Raw genomic sequence first — 15,582 nt, forward strand, 5'->3', positions numbered from 1 at the left:
TGGAAGTGAGACCTGCATCAGTTTCTCCATTCAGCTTCTTCCTGTGTCTCCTGGTGTGCTCCCTGCAGCCTCCCCCTTGTTTCAGTTCTTCAGTCATAAAATGGGACTAATCAGGTCTCTGTGGACCCTGCAGAGTTTCTGTAGAAGGTGATCCTGCATTTCAGCAGCTGGGAGGCTTTTCCCAAACTGGGGGCAAGGCGAGAGCCTACAAAAACACGCTAGACAACTTCTGAAAAAGCATGAGGTATCACAGAGAAAGCAGATGGGCAGCATCAAAGTGGGAGAAAGGGGTGGAGGACAAAACCACCTTTAATTTTTGGGGCAAACTTCCCTTCTTGCTTTTCCAGACCTGGTTATGCTTTCTGCCCTCCAGAGTCCACAAACAAAACCATTTTCCCTGTCTTTTTCTTCCCCAGGACATCGATGGCCAAGCCCTTCTGTTGCTGACACTGCCCACGGTGCAAGAATGCATGGAGCTGAAGCTTGGTCCAGCCATCAAACTGTGTCACCAGATCGAGCGAGTAAAAGTTGCTTTCTATGCACAGTACGCCAACTGACTGCACTTCTCCATTTCTTTCTGTTCTCCTTCTTGTTCCCTCTCTTTTGTAACTTTTCAGCTTGTTCAAGGGGTTTTTTCCCGCTACCCCTTCTCTTTTCCAAGAACACGTGGAATTGGAAGCACTGGAAATTAATCTGTAGGGAAGAAAAAAATAACCCACAACAGAAAACTAGCAACAAATTGAACTCATTTTTTTGTACTTGTAAAGCACACCGAAAGACTGCTGGCATTTCTCCTGTGAGCCTCGCCAACCTGTTACGCAGTGGTGAAGGCCAGCATGGATCAGATGGTTTGTCATTCATTAAAACAAAGCTACCGATGGCAGACACATTCCCAAGGAGAAGGGATGGACATTTCCAGATGATGATGGTTTGTCTAGGCCAATTTTTGGACATGAACATTTCTTTTAGCCAACTCTGACACACTTCTTTCATATTGAAATGTAAGTGATCAATTGTAGCATTACCTGGGGTTTACTGCAAATTTGATCTTAGTGATCAATGGGCTTTTTTTCTCCCACCTGTCTTAGAAAAGGAAAAAGTGTTATACCAGTCATACGCTGTTTGTTATTCCTGAGTGATTTATGAAAGAGGACTCAACTGATGGTCTCTGTATGGTATCAGACAAAGCTGCAGCGAACTGACAGGCGTGCAACAAGACCCAGTGCACAGTAACGTGTCCAGAGCTGTGCTGGCTGTGCACAATAAGCTGAATGTCTCTGTGATGAGAGCTGTACAGTACTGCATTCTTGTACAGGAACATGCATGAAAGTTTTCATAGTCAAGCCCATGCTCTTAAACCCAAGTCACTTTAAAGACGTGACCTTGAGCCCCACAGAGTTAAAAAAAAAAAGGCTATTCTGATTTAATGATGAGACTGTTGAGTGAATGCTGGTTTCATTTGCACCTTCATGAATCTGGTTGCTAAGCGGGAATAAAAAAAGTATCAATCTTTTCAAGCTGCATATATGACGGTGCTTTAGATCAGCTGAGGATCTGGCCCAACGCAGTCTATATACAGCCCCCAGATTGTCCCAGTGCCACCCTGGCTAGTGAAACTGGGGGCTTGCTTCATGCCAAGCAGTGTAAGCACCAGAGAGGGTGAAAAAGTGGGTCAGACACCTCGGGTTTGCCTCAGTTGTGTTTATAGGAGAAGTATTTCCCATTTGAAGGGATATATGACCCCATCAGTCCCATGTGTTGAGCCTGAGTTTGCTGTAACTCAGCAGAGGTTGGCGGCATCACAATGATGTAAAATTCTCCCAAAAGCAAGAACCAAACTGGGACCAAGTCTGAATTTTGCTCTAACTATAAGGTGCAAGTGAATCCCTCCTTCAAAAACTGAATTGGATGGTTCATGCTGAGTTTTAGCCCGATTTCATAGGAAACCACTGACTTCGGCAGACTTTTGTTCTCAAATCATAAACAGACCCCTGTTCCCTGGCCTCAGGGAACTGTTTGGAAATTGTACACAGCTCTGTTACAATGCTGTGATGCCAAAGCCCACTCAGTGAAGACCTCTTCAAAAAGAAATGTCATTTCTAGCCCTAAATCTGAAGCCACTGCTTATGGCCAGATAACCCCCACCCTCAAGCACATACCATATGGTGACAGCAAACTTGGATCAGTAATTCTGCTGACCACTGTGTGCTCAGAAGAACCTACAGACTAACAGCAGGCTATGGCTGCTCCTTTCTCCTTCATCAATTTCTTTCTTAAATTCTTTGGATTAAGGGGAGAAAGCCTCAGAAATAAGTATTCTGGACTACATCAGAATCTGCCACAGAGCATGTGTTATGCCAGAAGTATTGACTCTGTTTGCCATGCATCACTGGGGAATTTCTAGTCTGTCTTTCAGTGAGTTTCCTGATTTGCCACTGAGGAATGTGATGGGTGCAACCACTGCAGGCTGGACCAGATCCTGCCAACTCCTGAGACTTCATCAGTAATTTTCTTACATGGGAGATCAGCAGGACTGGATCTGTTCTCAGCTGTTGTCTTGTACTGACAACGATCTTGTTGTTCAAGTTTAATCAACTCAAAGGAAAAGTAGTCACCTCTGCATCAAATGGTTTTCTTTTGTTTCTCAGAAATCCAGGAATAGGGTTCTGTAATGGTGCAGACATTCAAAAACTGGGTTTTCGACTGGATTTCCCACTGACAGTAGCAGTGGACTGTGACCATGCAACTGGTTTGATAACTACTTTGGATCCCTCTTAGGGTCCCGTAAAATTGTTGCTCCTTGTTTTGTTTCTGAAGACGAAAGGATTGTGCCCAGCAAAATGAGAGCACAGCTGAGAAAAACAGGGAGGGTGCTTCTCCCAGCTCCTCCTTGCTTCAGCCCCATCCCTCCGGTGGCTGGTATAACATCTGTCAGCAGGAGATAGCTCCCAAAAGACTGCTGTCAGGAGAACTGGCGTATGAGGACATTTCAAGGAAGGAAAGCAGAATGGCTGTTTGCTAAACAGCATCCCAGCGCTGATCCTTTGCTTACCACATCCACCTTCATCTGAACATCCTTTGCTGCTCTGATGTTCTTGGAGTTTCTGGTCACTGGGATTTGTCAGAGACATTTAACGCTTCCTGGGACATGTTGCAAAAACGTAATTGTTTTCTCCATCAGCCTTGTAACTGTAGATTTTCCTATGGCAGCTAAGTACTCATGGAGGCACGGCTGGGGAGCAGACAGCTGCAGTCTCTGAGAGCAACCAGCTTTGATGTTGGCCAAGCAGGGGATGGGTGGAGCATTGAGCCCAGCACATGGGAGTCTTTACTGATTGTTCAGGGAAGTTAAAACGTATTTAAAACTCACCTATTAAAAAAAAAAAAAAAGAGTTTTAATTTTACCTTGCGCCGGCTCTTTTATTTTCTCAGGTTTCTCTCTCCTCACCATTTGTCTTTCAATTGTTGTCTCATTTATCACTCTGTCCTTTCGGAGAAGATAATAACCTGAAATCTTTATCCTAAAATTACCTTGGGTGGTAAATGCTTTATTATTTCTTCTAGTCTGCAGGTTGGAAAGAAATAGGGGATTGGGCTACAGTTATCTGTTGCACTGATTGCCTTCCAGAAAAGCTGGAGCTGAACTTCCTAGACAATTTCTTAAGCAAGTGGAAAATAGTGTGTAGTTCAACTGGACAGTATGCTTGGATTGTCACTTACAGGTTGAGCAGAGATCAGAAGGAACTACTTACTCTTGCTTGGACTTCGTTTCAATTCTGGAACATTAGTAAGGCTTTGGAGTAATGCACTTCAAAGGAGATGTCAGAAACCTGATCTTGCTAAGGTGAAATATCACTTGACTTCACAATGTAGAAGCATAAACCACTGGAAGATTTTTTTGGTGCAGCCCTGGTTCTGAGTTAAATTCAGAGATGGTGCAACTTCATAGACACACTGATGACATTGGTGAAACCACATCTTTTCTCCTCCCTGTTCCGAATTTGGCATCCAGGCCTGAAGTTTATTGTGTTACCACATACAAAAGACCACCTGTGTGAAGTGCTGAACTCATGATTATCCAAGACCATAACCAAGAGCTGAGGAGCAGTTGCTTTTGGGCTGTTGGATGCTGAACTTCAGCATATTCACACAGACCACTTTGCTCTCACAAGAAGGGTGTGCAGGCACCTGTTACTGGCCTCTCTTCAGGCATAGGACTAAGGATAGGCATTTGTGGAGAAAAAGGCAGGGGGCTGGAGGATGTGTGGTACCTGCCCATCTTCATCTGCACTGGCTTCTTTGAGCTTGCACTCAGTCAGGTTGAACAGATCCATGGGCCGGTCCCTCCTCCCTTCCCAACCCCCTCAGCACTTACCTTGACAGAATCAACCAATTCCTAGCCTACAGGCCGAAAGCACTCATCTCTGAAATTAGATTAAAGCATAGGGGAATGTCCATGATTCCCTGGCGGTTGTCCTGCCTTCCTCCCGTTGTCATGGATGTTCCTCTCTCACCTTGAAGAAAAATGCTCTCTTTGGTTTCAGAGCTCTTCTTCCCTTTCCAGCTCAAAAACACAGCTCTCATCCACACTTGTTTTTTTTTTCTCAACGCCAGGACAACCAAAACGTGGCTTTTTCTACCTCTCAGAGGCGTTATGGCCTCTCAGAAGGATTTCAAGGTCTCCAGCTCCACAGTATAACCATATGCAATCGCCCTTGATGGTTTGGTCCTGCAGGGTGCAGAAAACCTCCTAGAGATGCTATGTGCCCTCAGTAACCACTGAAATAAGGGCAAATGGTTACACACCCTGTCCTTAGTGAAGCATCTGGCAGATGCGTGTCCTAGCTGAGATGACCTGATCCACACTGTCAGAGGTATTTGAATGTCTGCTAGGATTTACAAAGATTCTCAGTAAGTTAGACACCTAAAACCCATTAATATTTCTCTCTGGGTAAACAGCTAATTTGCCTTAAACTGGAAAGTCACCATTCCTTGGCTTTAACGTTCAACCTTTTGCAGTCCCCAGTCATGTGGTGTGGAGCAAACACTGTCTCAGCTTTTTGAAGGCCGGCCAGACACTGTTGGGCTGTCATAATGAACATTTGGTCACCTGAAAAGCCTGCCTTGGTCTTTTCAGGGCACAAAATTGAATTTGGCAGAGCTGCAGTGCCATCTCAATGTTTTAGAAACTCAGTACCATCAGGGCACTTCAAATACTTTTTGCTTTTCTGGTGCAGTGTGTCTGGAAAATGATGAACTCAGACTGTTCCTCCCATTTCCAAATTCAAGTGCCAAAAGAGAAGAATATGCTGCAACTGAACACCATTAAAACCAGCTTTATTATATGTGGATAAATATAGTCTCAAGGGCTCCAGTTTGGTGCTAAGATATGTCAAGCTGTATTTTCCATTGCTTGGGATTACAAAGCTGATTCCCTACTCCAGGAAATATTTTCTGTAATCAGCAACAACTTAAGCATTAGGATTTTATTTTTTTTTTCTTGTGGCTGTAGATTTTTTAACTCAGATACACTCAACAAATATCCCCCTCCCCATCATGTGACTTTTGGAGAAGTTTTATACAGTATATATATATGTAAAAACTCTTTTCAAAATGTGGGTGCATGTATGCTTTTCTCTCAGTAATACTCTTCATCACATCATCTGTCCCAGAACTAAGGGAATCAGGTACTCAGGATTTGATCCAGAAGTAACCAAGGTTAGTGGAAGGGCCCTCACGGATGTGTGGGCTGTGGGACCAGATCTTCACCACATTTCTTCACTTAGAAGACAAAAAGTGTGCAGTTAATTAGCATAAAATTTAAACCCCTTCTTCTTCTAGCAGGCAGAAATCCAGCTGAAATCTGCCAGACCTAACAAGGGAGGGCTTGTGTCTTTAGGTGCTCATGAACTCACAATAAAGGAGCAGAAATGTTTAATACTCTTATTGATTCTTTGGTACAATACTCCAGCAAGAAGTGCAAATGATCTTAATGGCTGCATTTAGAATATGAGCAAGTCATCAAAGATGAGAGTTTTACAGCCCAGTAGTCCTTTAAATGTCAGCCATCCTTGCAGAAAAAAGAGTGGTTTTGCAGTGATTTTGTGCCATGCACTGAAATCCTCTTGCAGAAGAAGACATGTGAACTGCACAAAACCAACATGGGTCATAGTTTTAAATACTCATGGCCTTTCTTTTGTTTTAGTCTTTCATGTTAATTCTTACTTTGAAAAAGGTCTCATGTTCCTGATTTAAAACTCCAGCCTCTGTAATGGTCCGTGGCACATCATGCCAGCAAAATACATTTTTGTCCATTGTCACACTATAGATGAGCATGGGGACGTTCTGTTGACAGGCAGTTAGGCCAGGTGAGACGAGGAGGTCTTGCTTCGACACCTTGTTGAAGGAGCCATCTGTGCAGCCTGAAGGGCATATGTTCCCCATAGCTCAGTGTGGAGGGACAGATGTTTCCAGTGATGCTATTGCTGGATAGGTCATGTAGCCCAAGTAGCCTAATGCAGCAGGTCAATTGCCCTGTGGCTGCCTACCTACAGATATTCTTGGTCTTGATGACTGCCAAGGATGTGGGAGAGGGGAGGGAGGCTTTCAGAGAAGAAGAGAGGTTGGAGTTCTGGGCTTGAAATATCTTTGTGGAGAAGGACTTCTCACAACAGGGAAGCACAGCTACAGCCCATGGGCATCATTCCTGAAGGCTTCTCAGTCTTTTTCACAGAAAAGATGCTTTAAGCCCTAACAGGGGCTGGGTGGGAGGAAGGAAAGAAGCTGGCAATACGCTCAGAGCTACAATGCTGAAAGGTTCGTATGTTGTTTCCCAGTGGAGGTATAGAGATTTGGCCCAGGTGGCCCTAGGCTCCTTGGCTGGATAGTAGGGAAAAACCAGTCTTTCTTCCTTGTACCCAATTCCTGTGCGTCTTCTGGATTTGGGGACGGAAGAACCTCCTCTTGCACCTTTCAGACCTCCGTAGGAAATGCCAGGGGCTAAAATTTGAGCTCTCCCATAGAAAAAGGTGACGCTGCCCTGAGTTCAGGTTGTGGGTCTACAAAACACTCTGCTCTGTGTTACGATGTGACAGGACAAAAATGATCACTCCCAAGTTGCCCCACCTGCCTGTTGCTGCTCCAGTCTCACCAGAGATTATGGACATTATATCTGCCTATAAATGTGTGCATTGAATTCCCCGATCCCTGTTCCGCCAAACCGGGTCAGGATGTGCTGATGTGCAGTTATTCCAGCAGCCTTCACCTTGAGGGACCTGCTTGCTAGAAAACACTCACTTGGGGAACAATATCATGGCAGTTTCATGTGCACCGGCAGGGATGTTAAGTACAGCCAGGCATTTGCTGCAGTATGGTCCCACAAAGGTGAAAGTCTCAAGTGCAGGCTTTGAAGGAAATTGAGCTTTCTTATGTACCATGGTAGGACGAGGCAAACACTTAAACCCTCCTGTCTCTTACGGAACAAGACAAATTAGCTCTACAGCCAGCAGTTGTAGTCCATTCGTGGTGATGCACATTGGAAACCTTTGAATTGTTTTGCATTCCAGTTTGTACTGAAGAATTGATTCAAACTTTGTGTATATAATCCCTTTGGTGTGTTACAAATATATATGTGTGTGTGTGTATATATATATATATGTATATATGTGTGTGTGTGTGTGTATGTATGTGTATATATATACATATAAATCAATCAATGCTGGTGTTTTTACTTTTTAAATTTCACAGGGAAAAGGGCATGTTTAAGTTTGCTGTAAGATTCTATTCTGTATATATGTTTTCATGTAAATAAGTGAAAATCTATATTCAGAGTTATATTTTAATTTTTATTCAAAATGAAAGAAATCCCCTTTTTACTTGAAACAATTGTAAACCACGTTGTTAATAAAGTAACAATCATATCTCTCTCTGGGTTGTGTTTTGTTTGGCTGGGCAGTGAGGCTTGTGTTTTGATGTATTTGGTTCATCCCTGAGGAGGTAAGATGAGAAAGCCATCTGCTTGGCTTCACTGCTAATACCAACTTATCTCCATCTTGAGTGACCTCATGCATCTTCTAGGACAGGCCAGTCTGGATTTGTCCTTTGCAGTGTTAGATACAGAGGCATCTCTGGAGGCTCCCTTTTTGTCTGTAGAGGGAAGCACCTGCAGTAAACTTTAGGCCAAAATCAAATCGCCCTAGGGAACTGCCTCTCTTCAGTGCCTTTGGAGGACAACTAGAGAAGGTGAAATCTTCATTTAGGTTCATACTAAAAGAGGGTGAACCTGAGCCAGTAGCCAGTCTCCATGGATGGGCACAGATAGATGTTAGTGTGGTTGCATCCCTCAGAACATAATGGACCCACAACAGCCTGACTTGCAGGCAGTACAGGTTCCTGACCAAGCAGAGGTGTGTCTCCACATCTATGTGCTCTGCATGCTCCACACCCCAGCCCAGATGAATGTGCCCAAGCTGCCTGGAGCACAGTCTTGCCCTCATTGAGCCCCCAAACCTCCAGGGATGTGAAACACAGCCTCCCTGGCTCTACCTTCCATAGATGCCAAGCTGCAGGGTTTGGGTTTTACCTGCCTGCAAATTCTTCCCAGAGAAGCAGTATGGTGGAACATGAAACAAGAAAGATGGTGGGTGGGTGAGGAGACACAAGAGCATCCGAGGACCTTTTAGGAGAGAGATGAGGAGCAGGGTGAAAGACAGGAATGAAGGTAATGCAATGAGCAACTGGCAGAGAAGGATGTAGTGAGAGAGGAACTGATGGTGGCAGGACAAGAATTACAGAAACAAAATGTCCCAAGGTGCACAGCAGCCACTGAACATGGGGGGAGACATCCTGCAGTGATGGAAAAAGAGCTATTTGTGGAGTCCAAAATGTAAGCTGCAGAGATAGTCACACGCTTTGCAAAAGAAAACCTTGTGTTTCTTACATGTTTCATATAACATTTTCTCTGCAGTTACAGGCTGTGTCGAGTATAAGTTCCAGCTTTGGAAATGAGTCATCTCACCTTTCACACCTTTCAGTGGCATCCTGAGTCTTGCCCAGAAAGTCCATCTGTTGGGCTAGCTTGGCTACCAGGCATTTGCTGTTGGTTTCGTCACCCATACCCTCTGCCTCAGTGAAAGTGGGGTAGTGCACACCCCAAGACAGCAGGATGGCATCCACTGATGTGTGCATGGGAGAAAGTGAACAAAGAGTCTACAGAATTATCTAACAAGAACTTGGATGACCCTCATTTTGCTTTTGCTCTGTCAATCCCATTCAGACGTCTCTTGTGGATACAGCAAAAAGGGAGAAACAAAATTGCTCCTTCCTGGTCTTAGCTCAAGACTGGCTATTCTTTAGAAGGCAAAAATACAGAAATGGGCAAGCAAGTGGGTTTAGGGTGATTTACAAAAGGATCAAACTGCTGGAAAGATTTTTTTTTTTTTTACAAAGTCAACAAAGTCTTGGGATGGAAATCCTTCTGTGTTATTATGACACTGTAACCACCAGCCCATGCTTCGGGAAGGACAAAAGTGCATATAGTCAGAGAAGTGACCTGTCCAGCCTTAAAAATAAAGCACCAGACCAATGGGTAGTGATGTGTGTTGACATATGGCTTGCTAGACCATAGAAGTCCTCACTGAAAGGTGATGTAGAGAACGTAAAATAATTCTAAGCTAAATCTGATGGTGACATAAAACTAAAAGAGCAAAAGCTTGAATGTTTTATGATACTCTTCAGAATCCAGAGGTGAAAATAAATCCATGTATCTCCCTGCAGCTTATTACATAGTCATTTAAAAGTAATGCAAAGGTCAGACACTGGTTTTTAAATTTCTTCCCCAGCTCAGGGAAGACATGCTCAGAGCTCTGCAAAGAGCTAATTTTTGAATAATATAATGCAAAGTGATTTTAGTAAAGCACTGGCAAGATATTCCAACTGAGCTCCTTGAAATTGATGACCAACACATGAAATATAGTTGCCATATATTATTTCCGCAGGGAAAAAAGATCTACCAACCTTGCTTCTGACATCACAGGCCAAGATTTTGAAGACACCTCCATTTTCAGTGTTGCAGTTTTGCACGCACAATTAATTTGTGAAAGATTTCTAGATACTTCACCCGATTTGTGGACACAATCAAGCACTCGTGTAAGCAGCAGTATGAACACCAACATGTAGTCAACTGCCCCGTTAAAAAACACTTACAGAAATAAAGTTGGATTTTCAGGTTTCTGAGGAAACACCATCTTTGTTTTTTGCATACAGAACGAACAAAAATAGTAGGTAGTTATATTTCAATTCCTAGGGTTTTTAGACAGACTTTCAAGACAAATAATTATTGTTTTTACTAACCATATTGTTGCTGTTACTGGTACTTTTGTTAGCATTGTTATTGCTTTTTCTAATTTCAAGATTCAAGCCTTTCACTGAAATTTAATGATTCTCAAAGTCCCTCTACTGCTACAATATTTGCTTAAGAATGATACACCTCTTACTATAGTGTCTGTACTCAAGTGCCGTAAGTTGATTTTGTAACTGCACCTCAGCTGAAGTTGTAATTACACTGTCTTCTCTAATAAGTCATAAAATCTTAAAACCAGAGAAAAATAGTGCTGCAGGACACCTTGAGGTGTCAGCTCGACTGTTTCCCCTCTACAAGGCAGGACCAATTAGACAAATCTTATTCCTATTTGGCATTTGTTTAACCTGACCTTCAGATGGGTGTCAAAATAAGACCTCCAGCAACAAGCAATTCCCCAGCACTTCTACAGCGTATAAAAAAAAAGTGATGGCATTTGGATGATGAAGCGTAATATTCCCAGGCACAAAACACTGAGCTGATGTTGCCATTGAATGGCCATTTCGTTTTGAAAAGCTCAATGTGACTGGTGATTAATGTAGCAATTAATAAAGTAAAAGCAGAAAATTCACAGTTAAGATGGATTGGATTTCAAGTAAGCAACTGTGATAATAATTTCCATCATGAGTCCTTAGTTGGGGACGTAGAACATATGATCTGGAGGTTACAGCAGACAATGGTACTACGATGAACTTCCCCGCAATAGCTAGAGCTACCATCATTGTGCTTGTGTCTCTGGATAAGTCATGTCTGGAAATAAAGCTTTGTAACACAGAGTTCCCAGCTTGTGCCCAGGCAACTCAGTGGCCCACTGACTCACAACCATGCTGGCTGAAGAAGGTCAGATCCAAAGCTGCAAGGGCTAAACAGTAGGGATGGGCCAGCCATGCCCAACGGCGAGTTGGTGAGTTGGCCATAAAGAGGAGTAGATGGGCTTGATCAGCAGTCAGTCTCAAGTACTTCTGAATCAGTTGGACACTCTCCCACGCCATTTCAGGGAATGCAATACCTATGATGGATATGCGATTGGAATGCTTGAGCATGCAGTCCTTCCAGGCATGATAATAGTCTCCTTTAGTGGACAATTCCTGCTAGCTAGAGAGGAAGCTAGGAAGAGCCCCGAGCTCCTGAAACAGCTGTTAGCTTGTGGTAATCCTGCTCTGGGTGGGATTTCCAAGGTGATGGCTCTCTCAAACCTGCTTTTTGTTCCCAGGGAAAGAAGGCATCGACTGCTTTCCTGATTCAGTCCAGGATTAACATCAATCCCAAACAGAGCTTTTAAGACCCCCTTTTTCTTACTACGTGTAAATCTAAAAATTCTCCATAAGAATCAATGTAAGATTTCATGTAAATGTGAAGTCTGCGCATAGCAAAAGGGCAACTAGTAGAAGAAAAGAAGAAAGGAAGGAAAGCAAGCAGGTCCAAACCCAATGCCAGGGACCTTGACTCCGCTCACCACAAAACTTAAGAACAGATATAATTCTCCTAACTCTACTCATATGAGAAAGTGAAGCTTTCTCATATTTGAATGTGTAGGCATCATTTGAATTAATTTCCCCAAATCAGCTTGATATTTGCACTCTTTCTGAGCGTGCCTGTGGCCCTTAGTCACATGCAAAAGCTCTATACCTAACAGCTTTAGCATACAGGGGCTGTTGTAGGCAACAGGTTAAAGTCCTGTTCTTTTAGGTGCAGATTGCTCTGTTATGTACGACTCCCCTTCACCTCAGACAAGAGTGAAGGACATCACTTTGGTCCTCTTGCTGACATTACCCACACAGCAGTCAGCCATTTCTGTGAAATTTTCCAGCTGATTGACGTACCTAAGTCAAATGTGAAGCAACTGCTGTTGGTGTGTACATAGTCTGGCGTTTGCTGCTGCTATTTCAGATGTGAAATATGCCCACATGTTGGAAAGCCCACTCTGTCCTTTTATGTGTATCAACTGTACGTATAGAAGGAACACCCTGTCTTGGTAAACCTCTCTCCCACACACGCACGCACATGTAGAGCACTCAGGAGATATTTGCTGCCAAGGCAATTTACAGTGTCTTGCTGTGAGACCTAGCAAAAGGCAGGACCTTTTCAGGAGAGGAAAGTGCTGTTATCACTTTCATGGACTTGTCACTGAGACCTGGAGACCTTGCAGTAGTAAGGAACCTTCTTCCCACTGGTTTAAGGTGAGATCACACATGTCTCTAGGGAAGAGTGTCCTGGGGCAGATCACCACATCAAAATGCAATCATTACTCTGAAGTTCACTTTTGTTCATAATTGGAATGACCCTCGAACATCCAAACTGTAAATCTTTAAGCTTGAGTTTGTACAGGAAACCTGCAAGCTCTGTTGAGCTCCTGGATGTATGGTTGACCTTAATTGCATTTTACCAAGGCAGCTTTCTACTTTACAGCCTCCACAGCAGGAATCTGCCTAGCCAAAGAGTGCTTGAGCACAGCAGGTCTCCAGCTAGAATCACTCAATGCCCTGCTTTTGAGTGCCAGGCATTTGGCACCTCATTTTCATGCTCTGTCATGAATATAATAGAGAAAAGCACAAAGGGAGAGAAGAGCTGGGAACCTGGACACTATCTGAGGACTGCTCTGCCTCAAAGGACCTATGTTAGGCTCAATTAAAGCCCTAAAGTATCATCTAATTGGGGGAAAAAATCCCTTATTTTGTTCTGTGCTTGTTCAATATCTACAACTGCTAGTGCCTTGGAACTTGACGTTTTTAGCCCATGTTATTACAAGTAATATATAATGAGAATATCTTCCACCAAGAACTTGGAATGAACTCATACACGTCTTTCCAGTGGGAAAGTCCTGTTGTCTTCTCTTAGCACATTAACCACTGAGGCAGACCAGGGTGTTTCTGCAAGCCACACAGCATGGCAGTGAAAAATTGTGAATCCTTTTCCCTATTCTCCCTGCTCAAGGGTCTCCAATGCACCTCAAAAACCAATGTAAAACCTTCCCTCTCCTTCAGGTGCCTGGGAGCACTGTGTCCCTAAGAGGCCAGTTGGGCTGGTACCTTGGTCATGGCATTTCTGGGTGAAATCTGAATTTCTGTAAGAGGACACTGTGGCTAGTCCAGGCCCAAATATTTGTTGACAATGAGGTGGATGGAGGAAAAAATTGTGCCCACAGATCTCAAAGAAGGTCCTCACCAACAGGTACAGATGCAGCAATGACCTTTGACTTGAAAGGAGCTGGGAGCCAGGATGCCTAGTGCCTGATGGGATAGGCAATAGGACAGGAAGGAGAGACGATGGAAAGTGGAGAAGAGGCCAGAAATTTAACTGCAGACTGCTGAATGATGCACCCAATGTTAGGGGATATTGTTTTCTGCCATGTTTCCTCTGAAACCCAATACAACATTTTCAGAAATGTGTTTCAAGGTTTTACTTCTCTTCTGGGAATGGAGCTGCTATATCACAGGCATTTTGGATTTGCTTTTTGGGGACTTTTTCTTTCCCTTTTTTTTTTTTTTCTTTTTAATTCCTTTAACAAGAAAGAGCTTTTCTGTTTCCATTTACAATTGTTAAGCTGCAGTATCTATGTGCGTGCGTGTGTCTCTCTGTGTAAGAGTCTCCAGTCCATTGTGAAACACAAACCAGAATATCAAGTCTTTGCATTTCCTTAGATCGTTTTTTATCTGATATTGAATTAAGTAAAGGGCTTAATGCTCAAAGTGGTGTTTGGGGAGTTACTCACACAAATTCTCTTATTGCTGTTAATGGGATTTGTGCAGATTGCTTTGAAGATGAGTCCCTTAATGTAGAATAGGAAAAGACATTCTGAATTGTAACTTATTTCAGACAAATCTATCTTTAATTTTTACTGATAGAACATTAGAGACGTGAGGCAAAGAAACGTTTGTTGCATTTTTTCATATATTAACATTATTGACAAGCATGTGAAGACAGGTTTGATTCAGATAATCCAGTGGATACTTCGCTGAATTTTTACAAGTGGAAAGAAAGGGACTTAAAATTTTGAAATAATGATGAAATTTGGTGACATTTCAGAGAATACAGAGCTGGAAAGAACTGGTCATAAAACGTTTCCTAGATACCATCTGACACTGCAGACCCCATACTGATGGAAATCTTAGTTTGCAAAGTGGACACCTCTGCCTGCAGCTCAGTAGTACCTCCCTTAGTTATTGCACTAAGTGATGACCACCCTGGTTTTAAGATGTGACTAGGAGCAGAAAAGAGCAGGCAAAGGGAAGCCTGACTGATGACACTGTAGAGAAAAAGTCTTGAGGATCCAGCATCGTGCTGGTGATCCAGGGCACCCAAGAGGTGAATGGGATGGCAAATCTAAGGAAAAGTGACACCCTCATGGAGCAGCAGCTAGAAGTGGTATTTTGGGGTCTCTCAGTGGTAGACAGCTATGTTGAGTCAACTCATTGAAGTCCCACCTGGATATCTGCTTGTGCAGGTCCACTGACTGTACCAGATGCAATCATAGATACATGCTTGCAAACACCTGCATGTAGGCTTCCATTAGCCTTGGTAGGACAACCAAGGTCCATACCTCTTTTGCTGTTTCTGCCTCTGGAGAAATGCATGGGGTGATAAGCACACTGATCCAGGCAGCGCCTCTAAGATTGATGAGCACTTTAATGCTAACTTTCTCATTGCTGAGCTTGCAGTGAAGATTTGTGGGCTGCTTCGTTCTCAGATCCTTGCAACCCCTATCTTTTATCCTCTGATCTGGATGACAAAGTTGACAGAAACTATATAAATTATAGCCTTTGGAGTATTAATTGCCTGTTTCTAAAAGATTAATTGCAGAATATCTCTTACATCCACAGATCAGTATTAGTGAGACATGCAGTATTATTCAACAATATCTCTTCCTGAGTGACCCAGTCTGTTCTGGATGTAAACAGGTTGGTAGTTTCTGAGCACAGAGGTGTGAAGAAATTATATGAGAGGAAGAGTTAGTATGAACTTTTGTGGTTTATCTACTTGTCATAACTGCCTACATATAGGTTTGTGGTGCATTGTAAACATGAGGCAATTGAACTTACTTAACATACAAGCCAAGGCTACCTCAGTGTTAGCACTCTTTCTGCTTCAGTGAGTGGTCCCATCCCCTCCCCGTGTCACTTCTACTTTCTCACTTGTGCTGGCATCAGTATTTTGGCAGTTAGGAAATTCTTCTGGCTAAAGACTAACTCACATTAAAAAACCATGTTATCTCTCAGCTGGCTCAT

General features: G+C 43.2%; 1 protein-coding gene across 1 annotated transcript in view; it reads left to right on the plus strand.

Moving 5' to 3' along the window:
- The window catches only part of SFMBT2 (Scm like with four mbt domains 2), a 66,603-nt gene extending 58,688 nt beyond the window's left edge, over positions 1-7,915 (plus strand). The window contains exon 16 of the mRNA XM_074828049.1: positions 417-7,915. Within this exon, the coding sequence (XP_074684150.1) occupies positions 417-557 (141 nt within the window). The 3' untranslated portion in view covers positions 558-7,915. The remainder of the gene's footprint in view (positions 1-416) is intronic.
- Positions 7,916-15,582: the final 7,667 nt, after the last annotated feature.

The sequence above is a fragment of the Strix aluco genome, chromosome 5 (assembly GCF_031877795.1).
Source record: "Strix aluco isolate bStrAlu1 chromosome 5, bStrAlu1.hap1, whole genome shotgun sequence".
NCBI classification, from domain to species: domain Eukaryota; kingdom Metazoa; phylum Chordata; class Aves; order Strigiformes; family Strigidae; genus Strix; species Strix aluco.